The sequence below is a fragment of the Piliocolobus tephrosceles genome, chromosome 1 (assembly GCF_002776525.5).
Source record: "Piliocolobus tephrosceles isolate RC106 chromosome 1, ASM277652v3, whole genome shotgun sequence".
NCBI lineage: Eukaryota > Metazoa > Chordata > Mammalia > Primates > Cercopithecidae > Piliocolobus > Piliocolobus tephrosceles.
This window is the reverse complement of record NC_045434.1, coordinates 136,397,692-136,420,949: the sequence shown is the minus strand read 5'-3', so window position 1 is coordinate 136,420,949 and position 23,258 is coordinate 136,397,692. Positions and strand designations below refer to the sequence as shown.

Here is a 23,258-nt window from a genome sequence, read left to right as displayed (position 1 = left end):
AACTAAGCCAAATCATAAAAAGACACAATCAAAATGTCAAGATTTACTGTGATTAACTAGTTTTTAAAAATAACATATTTATTTCTCATACATAATAGAGAAAAATCTTTGCTTTCATTCTTAAAATTCATAATTATTTAAAGAGAATTTTAAAAATAATTTTTCACTGACACTGTGCAATATAACAACATATGTTTTAAAATTCAGTAACATACCTTTGTTACAGAGACAGGAGGTAAGCATGTCTGGCCACCAGCACTGAAATTGCAGAAAACCTCAATGGCATCTGAAGGACAGCCGAGATTTGGATCAATCCAGTATTTTCCTAATAATTTATAATAAAACATAAAGTTATTAAATGCCATAATCCTTGTAATTTTTTTTTTTTTTTTTTTTTTGAGAGAGAGTCTCACTCTGTCACCCAGGCTGGAGTGCAGTAGTGTGATCTTGGCTCACTGTAACCTCTGCCTCCCAGGTTCAAGTGATTCTCATGCCTCAACCTCCTGAGTAGCTGGGATTACAGGAATGTGCCACCATGCCCAGCTAATTTTTGTATTTGCAGTAGAGATGGGGTTTCACCATGTTGGCCAGGCTGGCCTTGAACTTCTGACCTCAAGTGATCTGCCCACTTCAACCTCCCAAAATGTTGGGATTACAGGCGTGAGCCACTGTGCCCAGCCACATCCTTATAAATTATCATGATACTTTAAATACATATTATCACAGTCTTATCTGTTAAAAACTTAGAAGATTATATATTTACATTTAGTGAATGAATGAATGCTGCAAGCATTATGTAAAATCCATACTAAAAATGCTATATTTTTCACATAACTATCAATTTGAGTGTTTCATAATTTTAATCAAAATGATAGAATTGCTGAATTGATTGCTTCACTCTACAGATAAGAAGATGTGTTCAGCAACTAAAAGTGAATTGTTTAAAGTTACATAGTTAATAGAAAAGTTGAACTTAATGAAGTATATTTGTATATTTCTGTTATACATCATTACAGTGTTTCAAATGAACATTTTGTTTTATAATAGAAACAACTTCGATCTTTTGAAGGAAAAATATATCTTTATGTATAATACTGATAAGTAAAATAAAAATAAGAAAAAATTTTTGTTTTCATAAAAAAACCATACAATTAAATGTTTATCATTTTTGTACTCTTTCAGATTTTCCCACTTTATCATTCAGTGGGAAAAACTGAAGTCCCTATAGCTAGTGAAATTCTACCAGTCTTTACTCCATTGAGTGCCCAAGAGACTAAAACTGGGCCTAAACTCAGACTACAGAAAATACTTAGATTGAAAAGCAATGGGCTAGCATGTTAATTCCAGATTAATAGACTGAGAATAGTAAAATAGCATCTTATTCCAAATACAAGGGACAGGAATTTTTTAATAAGGCAGCCCTGTTTTCCTGAGTTAAAAGGCAAGAAAATTCAACAGTTTTTGTCAAATGTCATTTTTTCTACAGTAGGCAGAAGTCCTTGTTCATTTCACTTTTATTCCATAGCAAAGATTCCTCTAGCTCATCCTGAGCTTCCTCTAGCTTCCAAAACATCCTCAAATATTCTCCTCTCTACTATTCTACTAATCCCTCAAAATGCTTACTTGCTGAATTGGTAGCTCAAAGGGTAGAAATGGTCCTCAGCTGCAGCAGTGTTCAAACTTTAGTGTGCATCAACCATTACTAAAACACACATAGCTGGGCCCTACCCTTGACAGTTGCTGATTTATTAAGTCTAGCGTGGGGCTTAAGAATCTGCATGTCTAACAGCATCTAATTCTGGCCCAGGATCACATCTGGAGAACCAATGATATATTGAAATACAGAAGAAAGGGGTGAAGGAGGTCCACCATTCCTAGTCCCTTATCTTCAGAATTTTGAATATTTCATAAAGTTTGTAGAAACTACAGCTGAATTTTTCATCAGAAACCGATGAGGGCTTCCAGTCTTACCTAATGGAGTAAACATATATCTTCTTTCACCTTCTCTTGTCTTCCAAGAAATACTATCTGACTACTATATGAGCTAATAATAAAAAAGTTCTTTATAACAGGTTTTTCATCAAGCAAATTTTTATTGTTATATGGGGTGAAATGCTTTGAATTCAGGTGTTATATTCTACAATGGTGAACTGATAAGGGCTCCATAATTTCTTTCAAGGTATGCTGAGTTAGAGATAAAGTCCTGCACCATGATATATCTTTTGTGAGCCTAAATGTTCTGACTCAAAACTAGCTCTTCCCTGAGGACACTGCTTCTCTTGTAGCCTCCACAGTGTTATTCCTGAAGGTGGGAAGGCATCTTTCTTGCTCTTCGTTGCTACTTCCAGACCATTCTTTCCACTTTCTCCCTGAAAACACTCTATACTGAAATTACTATAATCACATTCTATCACTCAGTAGTCCCTCCTGGTGTAATCATTTACTATATTTCTTTGACAATTTTAGCCTATTATCGCTTGCAGAAAATCTACTTATGACCTAATTCTTGGTGATTTTAAATCCATGTAGATGATGCTTTCAAAATGTTGGCCTTCAGTTCCCTGAACTGTATCCTCCCCAACCCTCTTACTTTTCCACCAATGACCTTGTACCCTCCCCCTACCCTCGTACCTTACTTTAACCATTAACTTCCAAGGCCATATCCTATCCTAGCTTTTGTTATTACCAACAACTGCATCTCCTCCATAATTTCATTTCTCTTCTCTTTCCAGTTCACTCCCTCTGGTGTCCTAACTCCAATAATTCTTCACTTTCATGAGGACCTACTATCACTTTTTCATTGTCCCTAATGATCATATGTTCACTTCCCTTCTTACCCAGCTTAAAAATCCACAATCCTTTACTGTAGTAATGTCCTTATGAACTTCCTTAACACCCTTGCCCTGCCTCATTTCACTCTACTTGTCTCATAAATCCCCAATCCTACATAAGTTTCTCCCTAACCTGTGCCTATACCTGCACAGAGAAAAAGTGGTAGGAGAAAAACACAACTGTTATGATGGGCCTTCTTCAAATTCAAATGTGTCTGTAAAGTTGCTAGACAGTAATATGGTGTTTCCAGAGTTTATTCCTTCTATCACTAAGACAGTTAACTATCTTATACCTATTCATTCATTCTTATCCTTAACTCATAACCTTCCAATTTCAATGAGACAACTGAAGGAATCTGAAGAAAATTTATGTAACTTATATAAACTCCCACTATCATATCTATCCATATATCTGTGCTTGTGCACATATATTCTACCTTCTCTCTCTCTCTCTTTTTTTGAAATAGGAATTTCTCTCTCACTGTGTCACCCAGGATGGAGTGCAGTGGCATGATCTTGGCTTACTGCAACCTCCACCCCCTGCAGGCTCAGGAGATCCTCCCACCTTAGCCTCCTGGGTAGCTGGGACCACAGGCACATTCCACCATGGCTGGCTAATTTTTCTATTTTTAGTAGAGATGAAGTTTCACCATGTTGGCCTGGCTGGTCTCAAACTTATTGAAAAAAAATGTTGTGCTAAAGTTATTCATCCACCTCGGTCTCCCAAAGTGTTGGGATTACAGGCGTGAGCCATGGCACCTGGCCTGCCTTCTCTCTTATTATAGTGAATAAACTGTGTTCCTATAGAAGACTTATCTTAAAACAAATATGAGAATTTAGCTGTAATCTATTAATCCAGACATTACAGAAATGCACAAAAGTGTAAAACTGGGTCACCCTTCTCATTATTTTTTTTTGTTTTGGGGAATATAGTTAAGTTTTAGAAAAATATATTAACATATAATGGGTTTGTTGATATTGTAAAGCAATTGACACATGAATAGTTTTTTGTTTTTTTTGTTTTTTTTTTCTTGAGACGGAGTCTCACTCTGTCACTCAGGCTGGAGTGCAGTGGCGCAATCTCCGCTCACTGCAAGCTCCGTCACCTCCCAGGTTCACGCCATTCTCCTGCCTCAGCCTCCCAAGAAGCTGGGACTACAGGCGCCTGCCACCACGCCTGGCTAGTTTTTTTGTATTTTTAGTAGAGACGAGGTTTCACCGTGTTCACCAGGATGGTCTCGATCTCCTGACCTCGTGATCTGCCTGCCTCGGCCTCCCAAAGTGCTGGGATTACAGGCGTGAACCACTGCGCCCGGCCACATGAATAGTTTTAAAATTTGTTTTGGTTTCTACTATAGTAAATATCAAAAGTTGGCTGGGTGCGGTGGCTCCTCCCCAACCCTCTTACTTTTCCACCAGTGACCTTGTACCCTCCCCCTACCCTCATACCTTACTTTAACCATTAACTTCCAAGGCCATATCCTATCCTAGCTTTTGTTATTACCAACAACTGCATCTCCTCCATAATTTCATTTCTCTTCTCTTTCCAGTTCACTCCCTCTGGAGTTACAGGCGGTTCCAGCAGTTTGGAACCATTTTAATACAAGTTCAAAGTTCGGGATTTTCTGAGCTATCCAGATGATGTGAAGCAAAGCTACAGTCTGTATGAATGTTCGTTTTCTTCCAGTTTATCCTTACTACTAGAGTGCAGGCCTTTGAAAGCCTAAGTCCTCACCTTTGGTGGGCCACAGATTCTAACTTTTGACCCCTACCTCCTGAAGCCACCAAGCTTCTCAACATACTGGGGGCGAAAGTAGCTCTAAATGTTGGGTTCACTTTCTGCTGTCTCCTTTAAAGTCTCAGCTTGGAAGTTCATTGCTGTTTGTTATTTATTTTATGCTTTTAACTTAAAAAATTAATTTAGCCAGGTAATACGAATTACCTGTTTCATTACTGGGAATGAAAAGTTCCTAGCATTATCCTTTTCTTTTAAAATCTGATAAGGTTTTAACTACTACCATTCCTCTAAACTGCTCTTGATGAAGCTTTTCAATGATGTCTGCATTGCTAAATTCAGTAGTCTTTCTCAGTCTTTGCTTTACTTAACATTGACTCAGTTAATCCCTTCCCTCCTCCTCTGGCAAACATTTTCTTTGCTTGATTTTCAGGGCACCACATTAATCTAGTTTTCCTCTTATCTCAGTGATAGCTGCTCCTTTGTTTTCTTTGCTAGTTCGCCCTCACCTTTCTGATTTTTAAACATTAGAGAGCCCTAGGATCTAGTTTTTAGACATAATTTCTTTTTTTCCTTTTTTTTTTTTTTTTTTTTTTGAGACAGATTCTCACTCTGTGGCCTGGCTGGAGTGTAGTTGTGTGATCTCAGTTCACTGCAACCTTAGCGTCCGGGTCAAGTGATTCTCCTGCCTCAGCCTCCTGAGTAGCTGGGACTACAGGTGCGTGCTACCACACCCAGCGAATTTTTCTGTAGTTTTAGTAGAAACAGGGTTTCACTGTGTTAGACAGGATGGTCTCAATCTCTTGACCTCGTGATCTGCCCACCTCGGCCTCCCAAAATGCTGGGATTACAGGCATGAGCCACTGCGCCCGGCCTAGACCTCATTTCTTCCTTTACTTACTATCTAGGTAGTCTTAAGCAGTTTCAAGGCATTAAATACCAATTAAATGCAAATTATTTCACAATTTCTATCCCTACTTAGACCTCCCTCTTGACCTTCAACTTGAGTAGTCAACTACCTACTTGACAGTCTTACTTGAATGTCTAAGAGACATCTCAAAGTAAATATACCCAAAATTTTACTCCTGATCTTTTCTCCAAAATTGCATCTCCTGTTAACAACATCTCACCCTTCTATGGTAAAAACAAACAAACAAACAAACACCTTAGAGTCATCCTTTACCATTCTATTTCTCTCATAGCCCACGTCCAATCTATCAACAAAAACTGCTGGCTCTACCTTAACCCATTTATTCCTGAGGCTGTCATTTTTTTGAATTTTTGCAATCAGACCTTGGTGATGACCTTAAGCAGTAGGATATAAATAACTCCCACATGCTTAGCATTCCAATAATGGAATGCTATTCCATTGTTAGCCAGGATGCTAACAATGATTTTTGTTAAAATAAAGCATATTGAAAAATCTAACCATTTTTTACCATTCCCTTGGCAACCAACTTTAGTCCAACCAATCATTATCTCTCCTGGATTATGTCAATATCCTTCTCAATGGTTTCTCTACCTCTACCCCTGTCTTCCTCACTATATTTGCAACATATTAGCTAGAGTAATATTTAAAAAATCTTAGCCAAATTATGTCACTTCTTTGCTCAGCAATTTCCAGTGGCTTCCCATCTTATTAAGAGTACAAGCCAGAGACTTCTGAGTACTCTAGAGGGTCCTGTATAATCTGACTTTTTGATATCTTTCTAATTTAATTTCCTAACATTCTCCCCCATATGCACTCTCTTCCATTCATACTGGCTTTCTTGCTAATTCTAAAACGTGCTAGGTATACTCAAAGACTCAGGGCTTTTGCATTTATTCTTTGTGCCTGGAAAGCTCTTTCTCTAGATTTCTTGTGGCTTGCTCTCTTACCTCCTTCTGATATCACCCAAATGTCACATTCTCATAGATGCCTTATCTGATCATTCTATTTAAAAATTGTATCTTGTGCTCCACTTCCTATCAAGTCCCCCTTCCCTGCTGTTTTGTTTTTCCTTATAGCATTTATCATATTCTAGTGATGAAAGTATTTGGGGGCATAAAGATATTATGAATACTGCACAATCCACACCATTTAGTTATTTCTCTTATGAGGAAGGTAGACTTTGAATTATATTTCATACTAATTTTGCATATCTTACAATGTCTTTGTTCCTTTCAATTCTACAGAATTACATTTTTATGCCCTCAAATATGGGAAAGAATCAAGCTGAGAATTATTATAGGCAGCTACAATTGTAAGTATTATTTTAGTTTTTATATTAATCTAGGGTGGAAAATATCTTTAGAAGTTAAGTGTTTTATTAATATAAACAAAATGACTGTTTTCATTGAAGTTCTAGAACAGAAGCAGAGGTTTTGGACATGTGTGTATGTGCGCATTTGTGTATGTGTGAGTGCATGTATGTGAGACATGTGTATGTATAAACAAAATTAAAATGACCACAGAATAACATAACATAGCTTTTTCAAATCAGCATTTTTCACATCAGCATTTTTCAAATCATAATTTTTTTTTTTCAAAAATGTCATTGTGTTAAAACTAGAGTTTGTAGCAGACAGGGATTCCCCTGTTTAACTGATGACTCACTTCTCTTGATTTAAAACCTTGCCTTGATTGTTCCAATCTAAGTTCATTTTTGTACCTCTGGCTAATGAAATTGGGGCATCTGTATTGAGATGAGAAACTTCCAAGAATGACAAACCACTCCCATCTTCACGGGCATCAATTCTAGAATGGGACCTTTAAATTCCATTTTGTATTTAAAAACAAAACTAGACTTTTAGGGAGTATGGTGAAGGAGGTTCTCTAATATATCTATTTATGTTGTTAACTTTGGTAGTCCTGACTTACCAAGTTCTGATGGGTGCTACTATCTGTTAATGCAAAGGTCAGGCCTATCTATCTTAATTTTTAATATGAATATGCTGTATTCCAAGTACAAAATGTAAGCAAATGATATAGCAAGGGGTGGATGACATTAGAAGCATGTCTCCCTCATAAAGTATTTTATTCTTGATGACATTAAAATGGCTTCTGCCAGAGTTTTATCAAACTAACTATGATTTGGAGTGAACACATTACAAATCTCAAACACACTGAACTGATGAAATAAAATTTGACATCAGAGTTCGAGGTAACCAAGAACTTACCATCTGATACTTTTTGTTCACAGTTAAGTAAATCTTTGCAGATTCGTGCTGGGTTATCTCGTGTGCCAAGAGGATTCTTGATGCTGTGCAATAAATTGCTAAGGTAGTTCAGGGTTTTGAATATCTCTTCACTGTGGTCAATTAAAGTCACTTCAGTATTCTGGTAGCTCTGCCAAGTCATCATAAGAATTATGTAAGCAAAAAACTCCTGAGGACCAACATGGGCCAAGGCAGGAGAAGAATGTGTTTCCGTTATGTATAATAAGTTGGGAGTAGAATGTAAAGAACAGTTTATATTTAAGCATAGGCATATGTGTATGTTTTATGAATCTTAATCTTTTAAAGAAGGTAATTCATATTTGCAAGTTTAGTTTTCAAGCTAACATAAGAATTGCTATGTCTACTGTATTGTTTTTTAAATTACACATTGAATGATTAGAGTTTAAATAAAATAAATGAGTAGTGATAATATATATATCTCATTTTAAGAAACATGGCTAACTTCATTTAACTACTTTCTTGGCTAGTACCAAATTACTTACAAATAACAGTATTACATTTTTGATTTAAATGTTTTCCTTAGAAAACATCCTGAGCATATATTTCTGCTTAACTATACCAAAATCACTTACTTCGTTCTTGAAAATGGTTTCACATTTTCAATCTGTTTTAAATATAATCTTTGAGAAAATGTCACATTTTGGCCTCTAAAAAACTTCTCTGTTTAATTGGTATATTGAGAGACAGTGCCAATATAAATAAAACCAGATATGTTACCTCCATCTGTAGGGCAGTATTTGATTCAATCAAGGCTTGAATAGCAGCATTGATATCCATTTGCTTCTGTGTAAAACAAAACCATTTGAGATTAGCAATAAGATCAACACTGAGTGCTCCAAAGTAAAGGCTGCAAATTCTGAAAGCACTGCTGTAAAGTATACCAGACTTATTATCTGAAGGGGTTCTGTAACTCTTATAGTTAGACAGATTTTGCAAATATTGCCTGGCTATCTGAAAGGACAATATGCCACCTTCATCCAAATCTAAAGGTCTCCTAATTAAAGTAGGACCAGCGTCTAGAGTCCTCAAATGAAAAACTATTTGTTTCTGTTGCCTGAAAACACACACACAAAGTTCCTCAAATGGAAGAGAATAAAATATGATCCTCGCAGTTAATAAGTTGTAAAGTGAAGAATAAATAACTGTAGTAATTTTTAACAGTTACATTCTTGGAAGGAATAGAATAAAATACTACTGTCCTGAGGTAGTCACCACATTAATTTCATCTGATACTTCTGCGGTTTTAAAAACAATTTCTGAAGTTGGAAAATGTACCATGAGTCCCAAAAGAAATAATACAGAATGAAATCAATCTCCTCTTGCATTTAATAAAATATATTTTTAGAAAAAGACTGAGCATAATCATTAGTAAAAGTCTTTTTTTGTAATTATTTTTTAAAAATTATCTTAGAACAATGAAGCATGGTTCTGGGAAACGGCATCTGTGTAAGTGAAACAAGCAATTTAATTTCTTTCAGAGTCATTGTACTGTGAAGACATCTTTTTACTTGAAGACTTATATAATAGAAACTGTTTTCAACAGATCTCTCATAGCTCATGGTTGGTAGTTTGAAAAACTATTTAAAATGATGGAATAATCAGTAAAATGTGCTCTCCTTTGCTTCAGCATGTGTTTTTCATATTGGAAAATAATTGACTCATTCTGCATATATATATTGCCAAACACTCTGATACACATTGAGGATAAAACGGTAAACAAAAATGAAACTTGCCCTTATGGAACTTAAATTTGGAGAGGAGATAGGCAATAATTAAATCATCTCAAAAATCATAATTACTAATTGAGATACACGCTATGAAAGAAAAGTGCACAAAACTATGAGAGAAATTAGAGAAATTGATCAAATCTGGAAAATGTAAGAGGTTGGAATAGGTCAGGAAAGGCTTCCCTGAGGGAGTAAAATTTGAACTGATACCCAAAGAATAAATAAGAATTGTTAGGAGAAGGAGTAGGAGAGCTTTCCAGGCAGAAGCAAAGGCCATGAGACAAAAGGAGCATGGACTATTCAAGTAGCAAAGAGGGTAAACCTAAAACATTCTCCGCAGATTAAATAATTATGACCATACTGCTTATGTGAATGAGCAGATTTTGGATATGGGTCACACAAAAATATTGACACTAAATATGGGAAACTGAATTAAATGCTGAACCAAAGCCACCTTTATGTTGTTCACTTGGTCCCCTGTTGGTGATTAAGAGTTTTAATTAGAAAATCTAGCATAGTGGTTCTCAAACTCTTCAGAATCAGAATCCTTTTGCACTTTTAATAAAGAATTCCTTTATTATTAGAGGCCTTACAAATTTTTTGTTTTTGTTTATGTGAATGATAACTTTGGAGTCTTACTCTGTTACCCAGGCTGAGGTGCAGTGGCACGATCTCGGCTCACTGCAACCTCTGCTTCCCGCATTCAAGTGATTCTCCTGCCTCTCAGCCTCCCAAGTAGCTGTGACTACAGGCATGTACCAACACATCCAGCTATTTTGTATTTTTGGTAGACATGGAGTTTCACTATGTTGGCCAGGTTGGTTTTGAATTCCTGATCTCAGGTGATCCACCCGCCTTGGCCTCCTGAAGTGCTGGGATTACAGGTATGAGCCACCGTGCCCAGCCAACTTTTGATATTTACTGTAGTAGAAACCAAAACAAATTTTAAAACTATTCATGTGTCAATTGCTTTAAAATATCAACAAACCCATTATATGTTAATATCAATATTTTTATAAAAGTTAGCTATATTTGCCAAAACAAAAAAATTAATGAGAAGGGTGACCCAGTTTTACACTTTTGTGCATTTCTGTAATGTCTGGATTAATAGATTGCAGCTAAATTCTCATATTTGTTTTTGAATTCAATTGGTTGTGAAGAAAATCTAGCCTCATAGAGATATGTAGTAGGAAAAAAGAAAAGTATTTAAGTTGTGTTTTTCAAATAATTATGGATTTTCTTCTATCATATTATGCCTTATACCAAAACTTGATAAGTGGTAGTTTCTTGAAGGTTAGTTTCTATGGGAAAACTGAACCCACCTCAATGAAAGTTTTGTACTTTTATACTAAAATCTATTGGTCTATTTTATACTTTCATAGATCTTTTGCCTATACATGATTTTATTAATATAATATATTAATCATTCTGAAAATACTGATTTATGGAATTATGTAGGTCTTCCAAACACTGATATAGCTCATTACTTAATGTCAGAAATTACATTTGTTAACATCATCAGGAAAACATAATGTTACTTATCAGGAAAACATAAGTACTGGGAATCTGTTAAATTCTCAGTGATAAATACGTTTTCCCTAATTCTTATTTTTGCTTGAGAGCTTGAAATTTATCATTGGCATCAAATTCTGTCAGTTGTTTTCCTTGAAATGACAGGCTAACTTCATTCTTTTTCAAGAAAATATCTGTAAACTATTCATGTCTTAATAACACTGGTAGTCTGTCAATAAAAAATGGTACTCTATGATAAAACTGGCTAGTTGAATTTGCAACTCAAATAGCTGTACAGTGCTTTCAAAGCAATCACTACAGTGTGCACTATATGTACTTTATATGTTCTTCCATTTCATCATACAAAATATCAAAAAGATGTTTAAAGAAGATAAGAGATCTAGGAGACAGCAAAACTGGTGGAATAATAACCTTCCAGAATTCTCTCTTAGCAAGTTAAAAAATGAAATAAAACCATGTCTTTAGAACTAAAGGACAGTATGAGAAAGATGTCTTACTAAGTAGAGAATATAATAAAAGCACATAAACTATAGAAAAAAGAATCAAATAGAAATTCTGAAGTTAAAAAGTACAATAGCTGAAATAAAAATTTACTGGATAGGTTCTACAGTAGATTTCCACAGGCAGAAGTAAGCACCAGTTAACTTGAAGACCGGTTTATTGAGATTATCCTGTCTGAGGAGTGGAAAAAAATAAGGAAGAGAAATGAACAGAGACTTAAGAGATCTGTAGGACACTGTCAAGCTTACCAACATATGCATGATGAGAGTCTCAGAAGGGAAGGAGAGAGAAACGGGGGCACAAAGAATATGTAAAGAGATAATGGCTGAAAACATCACAAATCTGATGCAAAAATATTAACCTACACATCCAAGAAGCTCTACAAACTTTCCCAGATATATCACAATCAAATTATCCAATTCTATAGACAAAGAGAGAATTCTGAAAGCAGAGAGAAGGCTCGTCATGTCCAAGAGATCTTCAAGTAGATTAACAGCTAATTTCCCATAAAAAACCATAAAAGTGAGCAGGCAGTAGGATAATATATTCAGAGTGCTAAAAGAAAAGACTGTCAGCCAAGAATTCTATTTCCAGTAAAACTCTCCTTTAAAAATGAAGGAAATATTAATATATTCCCAGTTAAATAGAAACTGAGACAATTTATCACTAACATATCTTCCCTAGAAAAACATTATAGGGAGTCATTCAGGCCTAAAGTGAAGGATACTAGGCAGAAACTTGAATCCACCTGAAGAAATAAAGAGCAGTAGTAAAAGTTACAATACAGTAAATATAACATATAGTATAGACCACAAGTAGCCAAAAGTAATTTCGAAAAAGAAGTTAGAGGCATCACGTTTCCTGATTTCAAAACTTACTATAAAGCTGCTGTAATTGAAAGAGTTGGTACTGTCATAAAGACAGACATAAAGACCAATGAAACAGAATAGAGAGTCCAGAAATAAACCTTTTCATTTATGATCAAATTATTTTCAACAAGAGTGCTAAGACCATTCAATGATGAAAGAACAGTCTTTTCAACAAACAGTGCTGGAAAAATGGAATATCCACATGGGATAGAATGAAGTTAGACCCTTAACTTACATCAAGTACAAAACAACTTACATCATGAGTTATATCATGAACTCAAAATGAATCAAAGACTCGAACATAAGAGCTAAAACTAAAAAATTATTACAAGTAAATAGGAAAAGCCTGATAATATTTAATTTTGCAGTGATTTCTTGGAAAGATACCAAGAGCACAGTCAACAAGAGAAGAAAGTAGATAAATTAGACTATATATATATATAAAAAAATCTTCTGTGCATCAAAGGACACCATACAGAGAGTGAAAAGGCAACTCAAGGGATGGGAAAAAATAACTGCAAATTGTCTTTCTGGTAAAGGATTAATATCTAGAATATTTAAAGAGCTTCTACAACTTACTAACAACCAAAAAAAAAAAAAAAGCAACCCAATTCAAAAAATGGGCAAAGAACTGAATAGATAGTTCTCTAAAGAAGAGGCTGGGCACAGTGGCTCACGCCTGTAATCCCAGTACTTTGGGAGGCCAAGGTGGGCAGATCACTTGAGGTCAGGAGTTCAAGACCAGCCTGGCCAACATGGTGAAATCCCAGCTCTATGAAAAATACAAAATTAGCCAGGCGTGGTGGAGGGCACCTGTAATCCCAGTTACTCGGGAGGCTGAGGCAGAAGAATCACTTGAACCTGGGAGGCAGAGGTTGCAGTGAGCCGAGATCGCACCACTGCACTCCAGCTTGGGCAACACAGAGAGTCTGTCTCAAAAAAAATAAAAAAAATACAAATGTCTAATAAACACATGAAAACGTGCTCAACACCACAAATCATTAGGAAAATGCATGTGAAAACCACAATGAGATACCGCTTCACAACCATTAGGATGGCTGTTATAGAAAAAATAAACCAGAAAATAACAAGTGTTGGTGAGGATGTGGAGAAACTGGAAACCTGCGCACTGCTGGTGGTAATATAAAGTGTGTGGCAGTTATGGAAAACAGTATGGCAGTTTCTCAAAAATTAAACATAGAATTACTACATGATACAACAGTTTTATTTCTAGGTATATACCCAAATTAATTGAAAGTGAAGACTCCAACAGATATCTGTACACCAATGTTTATAGCAGCATTATTCACAATAGCCAAAAGGTAGAAGCAAAATAAGCGTCCACTTGGATAAACAAAATCTGGTATATGTATTCAATGGACTATTATTCAGCTTTGAAAAGAAATAAAATTCTACTATAAGCTTACAACAGAGATGAACCCTGAAGATATTACATTAAGTGAAATAAGTCAGTCACAAAAAGACAAATATTGTATGACTTAACTTATATGAGGTACCTAGAGTAGTCAAATTCATAGAGACAGAAAGTAGAATGGTGGTTGCCGGGGCTGGGGAAAGGGAGGAATTGAGAATTATTACTTAATGGGTACAGAGCTTCAGTTCTGGAAGACAAAAAAAGTCCTAGGCATGGATAATAACGGTTGCACAACAATGTGAATGTACTTAATACCACTGAACTCTACACTTAAAAATAGTTAAAATGGTAACATTTTGTTATGTATATCTTGCCAACATTAAAAATAACAAGTAAATATGCTCATTATCCCTTAGACCAAACTGTCCTACTTCTGGCAATTTGTCCCCTAGGTATTCTACAAAATGATATGTATATGGACAGGACATTTGTACTATGCGTAATAAAAAATTGAAAAAAAAAATGCTCATCAACAGAGGGCAAGATGAGTAAATCACAGGATAGTCTTAATTGACATCACTATGATTTTCTGTGTGTGGCAGTAAAGACTACAATGATTATTAGTAGATTAGTAGTGTAGAGTTTGATGCTTTAGTCATGCTAAGGTACCAGCAATTTTAAACATCATCAGCACAGGCGACAACTCGATAAAAAGGCATTTTTTCTTCCCCAACAGGTATCAGAAAGAAAATAAATTTCATAACACTTGGCCACTATAAATTTTTCTTGACAATCTCCATATTCCTAGAATCCCCAAGGTATTCACAAAGCCTAGCTCAAGACTGGCACATAGCAGTCAATCAATTTGTTGAATTTATTGATTTTTTTCCCCACAGGCAGACTTTAAGAAAGGCAGGGTCAGAGAAATTGTATTAAGAGGATTTGCCTGGGAAGTCATTCAGTCACATCTAAGTGCCCACATCGAAGTGTAAATCTCTCATTAGGTGCAGTGAGGGGATCAAAAAAGGAAAAATAACTTCTTCCAGGCACTCTAGTTAGAACATATTCTCACATGGAAATCACTCAATGTTTACAAAAACATGCATGTAAAATAGAAAACAGAGAATAAAGATTGATTATAGGTTGTGACTAGTGAGTATGAAATAATGAGGGGAATTAGACAGCAGGATTCATTATACTTTGGGAGAAAGTAATCTTCACAATTCTCTCCAAATCATTCAAGTGAAGAGCAGATCTAGTCTAGGCATCTCAGTATTTTGAAGAGAAGTGTTATTTTTTCATATGTCTGAAGTTTCAAGATCACTGGTTGGTGAAAATGCTGACCAAATAGGAACTCATTTCAGGTCACACCCCTCTTTATGATGGGAATTTTTGCTGATTCTAGGGAACCAGAATATAATAGAAGCTGCCACTTCTTAATTCATCAATGCAGGTTCTACCATTGACCCATTAATTGGAATAAATCAGTTGGGAATTCTTTCTCTCATTTAATGATTCTTAATGATTGTTATTTCCATCCTATACACCAAACACAGACACACATAGACACCGTGTTCTTCCCTTTACTCCACTAATCACTTCTGGTTAACTTTGACATCATGTTGTATACTTCTGTGCTCATTTCTAAATATCTTACCATATACACTAAGGTCTGGTCATTACCCTATCCTCACATTCAAATTCACCATCAATACATATTACTTTTCCTGAAACATTTCCTTTTAGCTATTCCACTTTAAAGAACTGACCAAGTTACTTGAGTTTCGTAGGTCTTACAAAGAAGTGGCTGGACTGGATTATAAGTTTTCATACTTATCTTGACCCACAGTAAGAAATACATTTTTACATCACGACAAAATTCAGACAAACATACATATATTTAACCTCAAAAAGTTCTGTAAAACCATATTTATTCTTACTGATGATGATGGACTGACGTTTTTTTCATTTTTTAAAATTGAGGTAAAATTTTTATAACATAAAATTCACTATTTTAGTCATTTAAAAATATACAATTCAGTTGTCTTTAATAGATTCACAATGTTGTTCAACCATTACCATGATCGAATTTCAGAGCATTTTTATTACCCCCCAAAAGAAAATCCGTATCTACTAAGCAGTCCCTCCCCATATTTTTTTCTATTCTATTTCATTTGCTCTAAAAATAATCTTGAATGAGACTCACTAAATTGGTCTTATGATCCACTGACCAATGAATCCCAACTCAAAGTCTGAAATAACTGCTAAATAATTACTGAGAGGATCTCTAGTTCTATGAATCTATTCCTTTATAGATATTGTTTCCCTCCAAGTGAAATCTAGTTTAGAAGATTCCCACTAAAATTTCCTGAGATGTTGCCTTTTTTGTATTCATGCAGGCATGCCCTCAACATTTATTAAGAGCTTAAATGGAAGGGGAATTTAAAAAGTAGTCTCTACCTTCAGAGGGTTCACAATATAATAGAAAAGACAAACATGAAAGTAAATGAGTATGAATGAAGAAGAGGAAGTGATCAGTTCTATCTTGTAGTGTGATGAGGGGATGGAATTAAGAAAAGTTTCATGGCGGCCGACTTTAGAAAGAATGCATAGGTGTCTTCTCATTGTCATTTAGACATCTGCTCTAGAAATCTTATTCTCACTGTTATTTTCCTACAATGGACTCTGCAAGTTCCAGGAAAACAGCACTATATATGGAAATCCGTTTTCATATTGGCCAAGAAGGAATACAGAAAGGAGGAAAAAGGGAGAAAAGAAGGAAACAAACTAGCATTTACTGAGTAGTTATAATGTATTCAACACATATATTTTCTTAATCTTCCTAATTTCTCAAAGTATATACTTATTTTAATCCACATTTTGCTCTGAGCAAAAACCTCTCATGTCTTAGTCTATTTTGGCTGTGTAGGAACACATATATTTTCCAAGTGAGACAGGGATATGTGTCCCACACTTTGGCACTTAAATGTGAAAACTGTCACTAAACATTTCTTTAATTTGCCAATGACATATGATTCTTTAGAACTTGAACTTGTTCTTTCTTGAGAAGGGAGCTACGATATATCAAAGTTATAATTTGGGAAGGCAATTAATGAGGGTACTTGTAATCCATGCATTGTGGGGATCCAGGAGGAAGGGAAGAGTAAACGAGTGGAAAGTTATTTGAAGACTAGAAGAAAGATTTTTTTTTTTTTTTTTTTTGAGACAGAGTCTTGCTCTGCCAGGCTGGAGTGAGGGGGCACAATCTTGGCTCACTGCAACCTCTGCCTCCTAGGCTCAGGCGGTTCTCCTGCCTCAACCTCCTGAGTAGCTGGGATTACAGGCATGTGCCGCCATGCCTGGGGTTTTGCCATGTTGGCCAGGTTGGTCTCAAACTCCTGACCTCAGATGATACACCCACTTTGGCCTCCCAAAGTGCTGGGATTACAGGTGCAAGCCACCATGCCTGGCCGAAAGACATTCTTACTGATGTTCACACAGGGAGAGGTTCCCTCTGCATTAGTCAGAAGACCGGAAAGGGGAAGTGATTTTTTAAAATCACAGATAAATGGGTCTCTTGTTTTCAAGGGGATAGTCTTCCTTGTGGCACTATGACCCAAGGAAAAGCTGAGGGAAATGAAGAGTTTCTGATCTGCTGAGAGTAGATCACAGGAAACCACCACCTAGAACTAGCAGAGATCTAAATGACATCAAAGCAGCATGTGAAATAAGAAGGCTTAAAAGGTGCAGGACTGACCATTGTTTGGGATGGTGTAGCCAACAGTAGATCCACACTAGGCAGAAAATATGACCAAGGACCATTGTATTTGACCAGGAGGCTGGAGGAGTGGGGTGTGGGTGAGGTTGCAGATGGAGACGGACCTCTCATAGGGAGCAGGAAGACAAAAAGACTGCGGAATATGAGAATGGATACAAAGCATAAGGAAAATCAAGCTTAGAATATCAGAGGGCATGAGAAGAGCAGGAGCAACATAAACATTGCCTCAGAGATAAGGGTAGCAAGTTTTGGGTCATAGTAGTTAGATAATAAGCAAACATAAGAGAAGTCTGATGGCTTCGAGAGTTACCAGAACTGAGAAAGATTCATGTAAATCAAAGAAGTGGATAACTCTTGCTGGCAAAAAGAGAACATTTAAAAAAGGAGAGTGAAGATGTAGAATTAGGAAGAAGTGGAGGTAATTAGATTTTCAAGTGCTTATTATGTATCATACAATGTGTTGCGTGCTTTACTTCTTACTCAATACTTGAAACCACCCAAGAAAGCAGGAAATACCATCTCCATTTTATAAATAAGAAGTCTGAGGCTTGGATTTCATGTTTATGTAGCTGGGCCAGCCCTGTATCAGGTTAGCAAAAAAGAACAGAGGTATGCAAAAGGGACACCTTCTAATAGGGAGTTAACAGAAGAAGATTTAAAAAGTTAATATGACATACTAAGATAAAACAAAATAAAATCAAACCAAGCAAACTTACTCTTGGGCCTGGTGCTCCAGGTGGACCCTAGAACAGAGCAAATTAAAAAAATACACATTTATTTAGTAGACATCTCAAACCAAGCAAGCATATAAGCATCAATGGTAAACAGATATAAATGAAAACCAACTCACTGGAGGCCCTGGTTGACCTCTTGGTCCTTGAGGACCCTGGAAGAAATGGAGAAAAACACAAGAGGTATATATTATACTTTTGGTTGGGTATAAGCAAGAGAACTAATATTCAACCTCTGTCATCACCTTTCATGCCAGGCAAGTCATACAATTTAAAATTGTTTTAGTATTCTAAAGCTATGTGCTCCGGTACTTAGCTATCATCCATATTCATAAACAAGCTGGATATTTATTTTCCTGTTTATTGATATTGATATTATTAGAAACTGAATTTACTCATTTTATTAAACTACTATAAATGTAACATTTTAAAATGTTGGTATTGTCTAAAGATGTTTTTCCTGTTATTTCTAACTGCCACCTACTTAATCATCAAATATAGAAACTTCAGTGTTCTTAGACACCTTAATTTCCTTCATCTACCTATAAACTGGTTGCCAACTCCAAAATAATACTTCTCCATTTTTAGTGACAATTAAATGAATGAAGAATGTTAAAATTAATTGGTATTAATGTGAAAATTAGAAAAGTTAAAAGGTATATAGCAAAATGTCAAAAGCTATGTTGACATTTTTCAAAATGAAGCAATAGTAATTACTGTTAAAAATGCTCAAAGGCCCTGTATGTCTGTTCAAAAGTAACCTAGATGTTCAGCTAAATGTTAAGACTATATTGAATCAACTCCAATTATGGTTAAAAGATGGCAAAGCAACACTTATCTTCAGCTGAGTTTTGGATAATGTCGACACCATGCTTGACTTAGTATTAAGTATCTTGTATTGCCAAAGCTGTTAATCCTAAATATACTGTGATAGCTAGAACAAACAATACATAGCAGCTTGAAAAGAGTAGAGTACTCCAACACTGTGCCTGCTAGACATGTCTTAGTTTATCTGATTTATGATTACAATTTTAAGCAGAGAATGTACTAAACTTGTACATAATTAAATGAATGAATGATGTTAAAATTAGTACTAGTTAATTTTAATACTAGTTAATACTAGTTAATTTTAACATCATCCATTCATTTAATTATCAAACAATGCATGTACTTCAGAAGCTGCATGGTAGGTGACAGAAATGTCACATTGGAGATAGCCTTTTAACTATACAGAAGCTCAAAATGAAATTGGTTGTGTAAGCTTCTCCATTTTGGATCAACAATGTAAAAATAATAAACAGTTGTGATAGTCCATTCCACTTAGCAAGTTTTTGCAATTTGGAAAATATCACTGATGGTTCAGTACAAAATATGTATCTTATCTTTGACTTCAAAAGAGGAATTTATCATAGAAAAATAAGAAACAATTTCTACTGTTGACTTTATAAAGTTCATTCCAGCTTGTTATCCAGAACAAGTCAGACCACCACAAATATGATCAAACAAAATACTTCAAACCCACCCCAAGATAGGGCAGGGCAACCCCAATGTAACCACATAGAATAGGGCAAGTAGCCAAGTTAAAAACATATGATTCCAATAAGATAACATTTTATTAGTTCTTTTTTATTACTCTAGCTAATATACCATTAAGGTGAAGTGATTCACTGTCTCTCTCTTTTATATAAAGCAGTTTATAGGCCGGGCATGGTGGCTCACACCTGTAATTCTAGCACTTTGGGAGGTCAAGGCCAGAGGACTGCCTGAGCTCGAGTTTGAGACCAGCCTGGGCAACATAGTGAAACCCCCTCTCTACTAAAGTACAAAAAAGTTAGCCAGGTGTGGTGGTGTGCTCCTGTAGTACCAGCTACTTGGTAGGCTGAGGCACGAGAATTGCTTGAACCTGGGAGGCAGAGGTTGCAGTGAACCGAGATCACGCCATTGCACTTCAGCCTGGGTGACAGAGTGAGACTGTCTCCAAAAAATAAAATTAAATAAGTAAAGTAGTTTATAACAACATTATGATTGTCTCTGTTAATTTTCTTTCACTTTTTTTTTTTTTTTTGAGATGGAGTCTTGCTCTGTTGCCCAGGCTGGAGTGCAGTGGTGTGATCTCGGCTCACTGCAATCTCCACTTCCCAGGTTCAGGTGATTCTCCTGCCTCAGCCTTCCCAGTAGCTGGGACAACCGGCGTGCTCCACCACTCCTGGCTATTTTTTTTTTTTTTTTTTTTTGTATTTTTAGTAGACACGGGGTTTCACCATGTTGGGCAGGCAACTCCTGGCCTCAAGTGATCCACCTGCCTTGGCCTCCCAAAGTGCTGGGATAATAGGCATGAGCCATCGTGCCTGGCCGTCTATGTTAATTTCTAAAGGGGAACCAAATTACTCTGAATGCTTATGGTGGTTATTTGGCTATAGTGAAAACACTGCCTATGAAAATAGATTCTCTTTCCACTTTATCCCAGAATTTACATACAATCCTCCAAAAGTAACATATTTTATCAGTATACTTTAAAAATACGTGTAAGTGCGTACCCTTAAACTTGAGCATGTTAGTCTTTTCTTTTTTGTAAATTTCTTTTATTTCATTTTCTTATGTCATCTCCCTTATGTAAATGCAATCTTGATTTAGCTTCATGATCCTTATTTTAGGCTGGCTCAGTTGCAGAGAGCTTCCTTTTCTCATTTATAAACTGAGGAGCTTCCATTGTAGGATGTTTAGCAGCATCCCTAGCTTCTACCCACTAGATGCCACTAACATCGCATTCTTTTTCCCCAGTTGTTCAACCAAAAATTTCTCCAGACATTGCCAAATGTCTCCTAGGGCAGTAGGGGAACAAATGGCTGCTGGTTGAGATTCATTGGTTTGAAAGGAGAGTTTAGTAATATTAAATAAGATTAACTAGATAGCAATGTAATTAGAACAGAATGAGTGAGCATCACAAGTCATAGGGCATGACTGCAAACAAGAACATAAACTCTTCAAGCTGTCATGTGGGTGATAGCTGAGCTACTCTAGGTGGAGGATACACACACACACACACACACACACCCCATATTCCTTACCAAGTTGCTTCTAACCCTCTTTTTCTAAGAGGCACTGTAATTTATAGAAAAACACAATCACATAGCAATAGGAATTGGGAGAGCTGGGTTCTGGTTTTTGTCTTTGTAACTTAATTTGCTATATGGTCTTAAGTGAACTGCTGCACATTTGGATCTCAGATATCTAAATTGTAATATAATAGGTCTAGTGAAGATAATCTCCAAGGTTCACTGTAGAATTATGATTTTCAAGACTTTTATCAATTTTCTTCCTGACATGTGTTTTTTTTAATTTTTAAATTTTCTTTAAAGATGGGAGTCTTGCTATGCTACCCAAGTTGGCTTTGAATGCCTGGGCTCAAGCAATTCTCCTGCCTTAGCATCCCCGAGTAGCTGGGACCACAGGCATGTGCTTCTTCACCTGGTCTACCTCATGTTTTATATCTGGATAAAGAAGGTGTACATATGCATACAGATTGGGAATTTAAAATTTAAAGTCTGTACAAATGTAATAGTAAGTGTTCTTGAATTTAATAGGTTTGATAATTTTTTAAGGAATGATTTATACTATTTATGAATTTCAAAAATAAATACATACATATATATGCTTTAAAAGCTTACGGTGTTAATATTTAGGACCTATTTCCCATATCCTAGTTTTTCCTTCTAATGCAGAAACCATCCTCCTCACTTTCAAATTGGAGACAAACAAGACAGTTAATCAAGAACTGTGAAGACACATTAACTTAGAGATAATATTAGAGAAAATGTCAATGGGATGTTTCAATATTTTATGATTTCATTAAATAGTATGTTATAAATATGAAGCAACTAATCTAAAAATTCATGCTGAGATTGTTCTCTGCTTTTTTTTTTTTATTTCTATAGCTTTAAGTTATGTGATTCAAGTTGTGACATTCTGTCAAAATTATTTTCAGGCCAGGTATAGTGACTCATGCCTGTAATTCCAGGGCTTTGGGAGGCAGAGACCAGAAGGATCACTTGAGGCCAGGGTTCGAGGTCAGCCTGGGCAACACTGGGAGACACTGTATCTACAAAAATAATAATAGTAATAATCATTAAATAAATAAATAAATAAATTAGCCAAGTGCAATGACATGCACCTGTAGTCCTATCAGCTATTTGAGAGGCTGAGGTGGGAGGACTGCTGGATCCCAGGAGTTCGAGGCTCCAGTGAGCTATGGCTGCCCCACTGCATGTCAGCCTGGGTGACAGAGCAAGTCTGTCAAGAAAGAAAAAAAAATCATTTGCCGATATCTGACACTAGGATACCATTTCTGCTACAAGTTAAAATTTTACTTAGAATTTTACTTAAGTTAAATTTTTACTAACTGTATCTCATTATTTCCAGCTGTCCTCTTTGCATTACTTACTCTAAAATTTACTCCATTGTGTTTTAAGTGTTTGAGGTCTCATAGAAAGTAGGAAATTTTGTAAACTTTCAGGATTAATTTGCCAGTAACACAACAGTTTTGAAGTAGAGAAAGAGTAGATAATTCTACATGTTATCTGCTAGGTTTCCTTAAGATGCCATAAAACTCTGGCTCTGTTTAGAATATATATATGAACAGGGCTAGGTGCGGTGGTTCATGCCTGTAATCCCAGCACTTTGGGAGGCTGAGGTGGACAGATCATCTGAGGCCAGGAGTTCAAGACTGGCCTGGGCAACATGGTGAAATCCCGTTTCTACAAAAAGCAGAAAAAAAAATTAGCCGAGTGTGGTGCTGAACGCCTGTAATCCCAGCTACTCGGGAGGCTGAGACACAGGAATCACTTGAACCAGAAGGTGGAGGTTGCAGTGAGCTGAGATCATGCCACTGCACTCCAGCCTGGGCAACAGAACAAGACTCTGTCTCAAAAAAAAAAAAAAAAAAAAAAAAAAAAAAAAAAA

At 36.0% G+C, this 23,258-nt stretch overlaps 1 protein-coding gene across 1 annotated transcript in view; it reads right to left on the bottom strand.

The window, feature by feature from the left end:
• Positions 1-23,258, bottom strand: part of COL24A1 (collagen type XXIV alpha 1 chain) — a 391,289-nt gene that overhangs the window by 5,953 nt on the left and 362,078 nt on the right. Inside the window, exons 54-58 of the mRNA XM_023207327.3 lie at positions 18,419-18,454; positions 18,285-18,311; positions 8,503-8,568; positions 7,726-7,894; positions 216-325 (exon numbers count right to left, since the gene is read on the bottom strand). Of these exons, the coding sequence (XP_023063095.2) occupies positions 216-325; positions 7,726-7,894; positions 8,503-8,568; positions 18,285-18,311; positions 18,419-18,454 (408 nt within the window). The remainder of the gene's footprint in view (positions 1-215; positions 326-7,725; positions 7,895-8,502; positions 8,569-18,284; positions 18,312-18,418; positions 18,455-23,258) is intronic.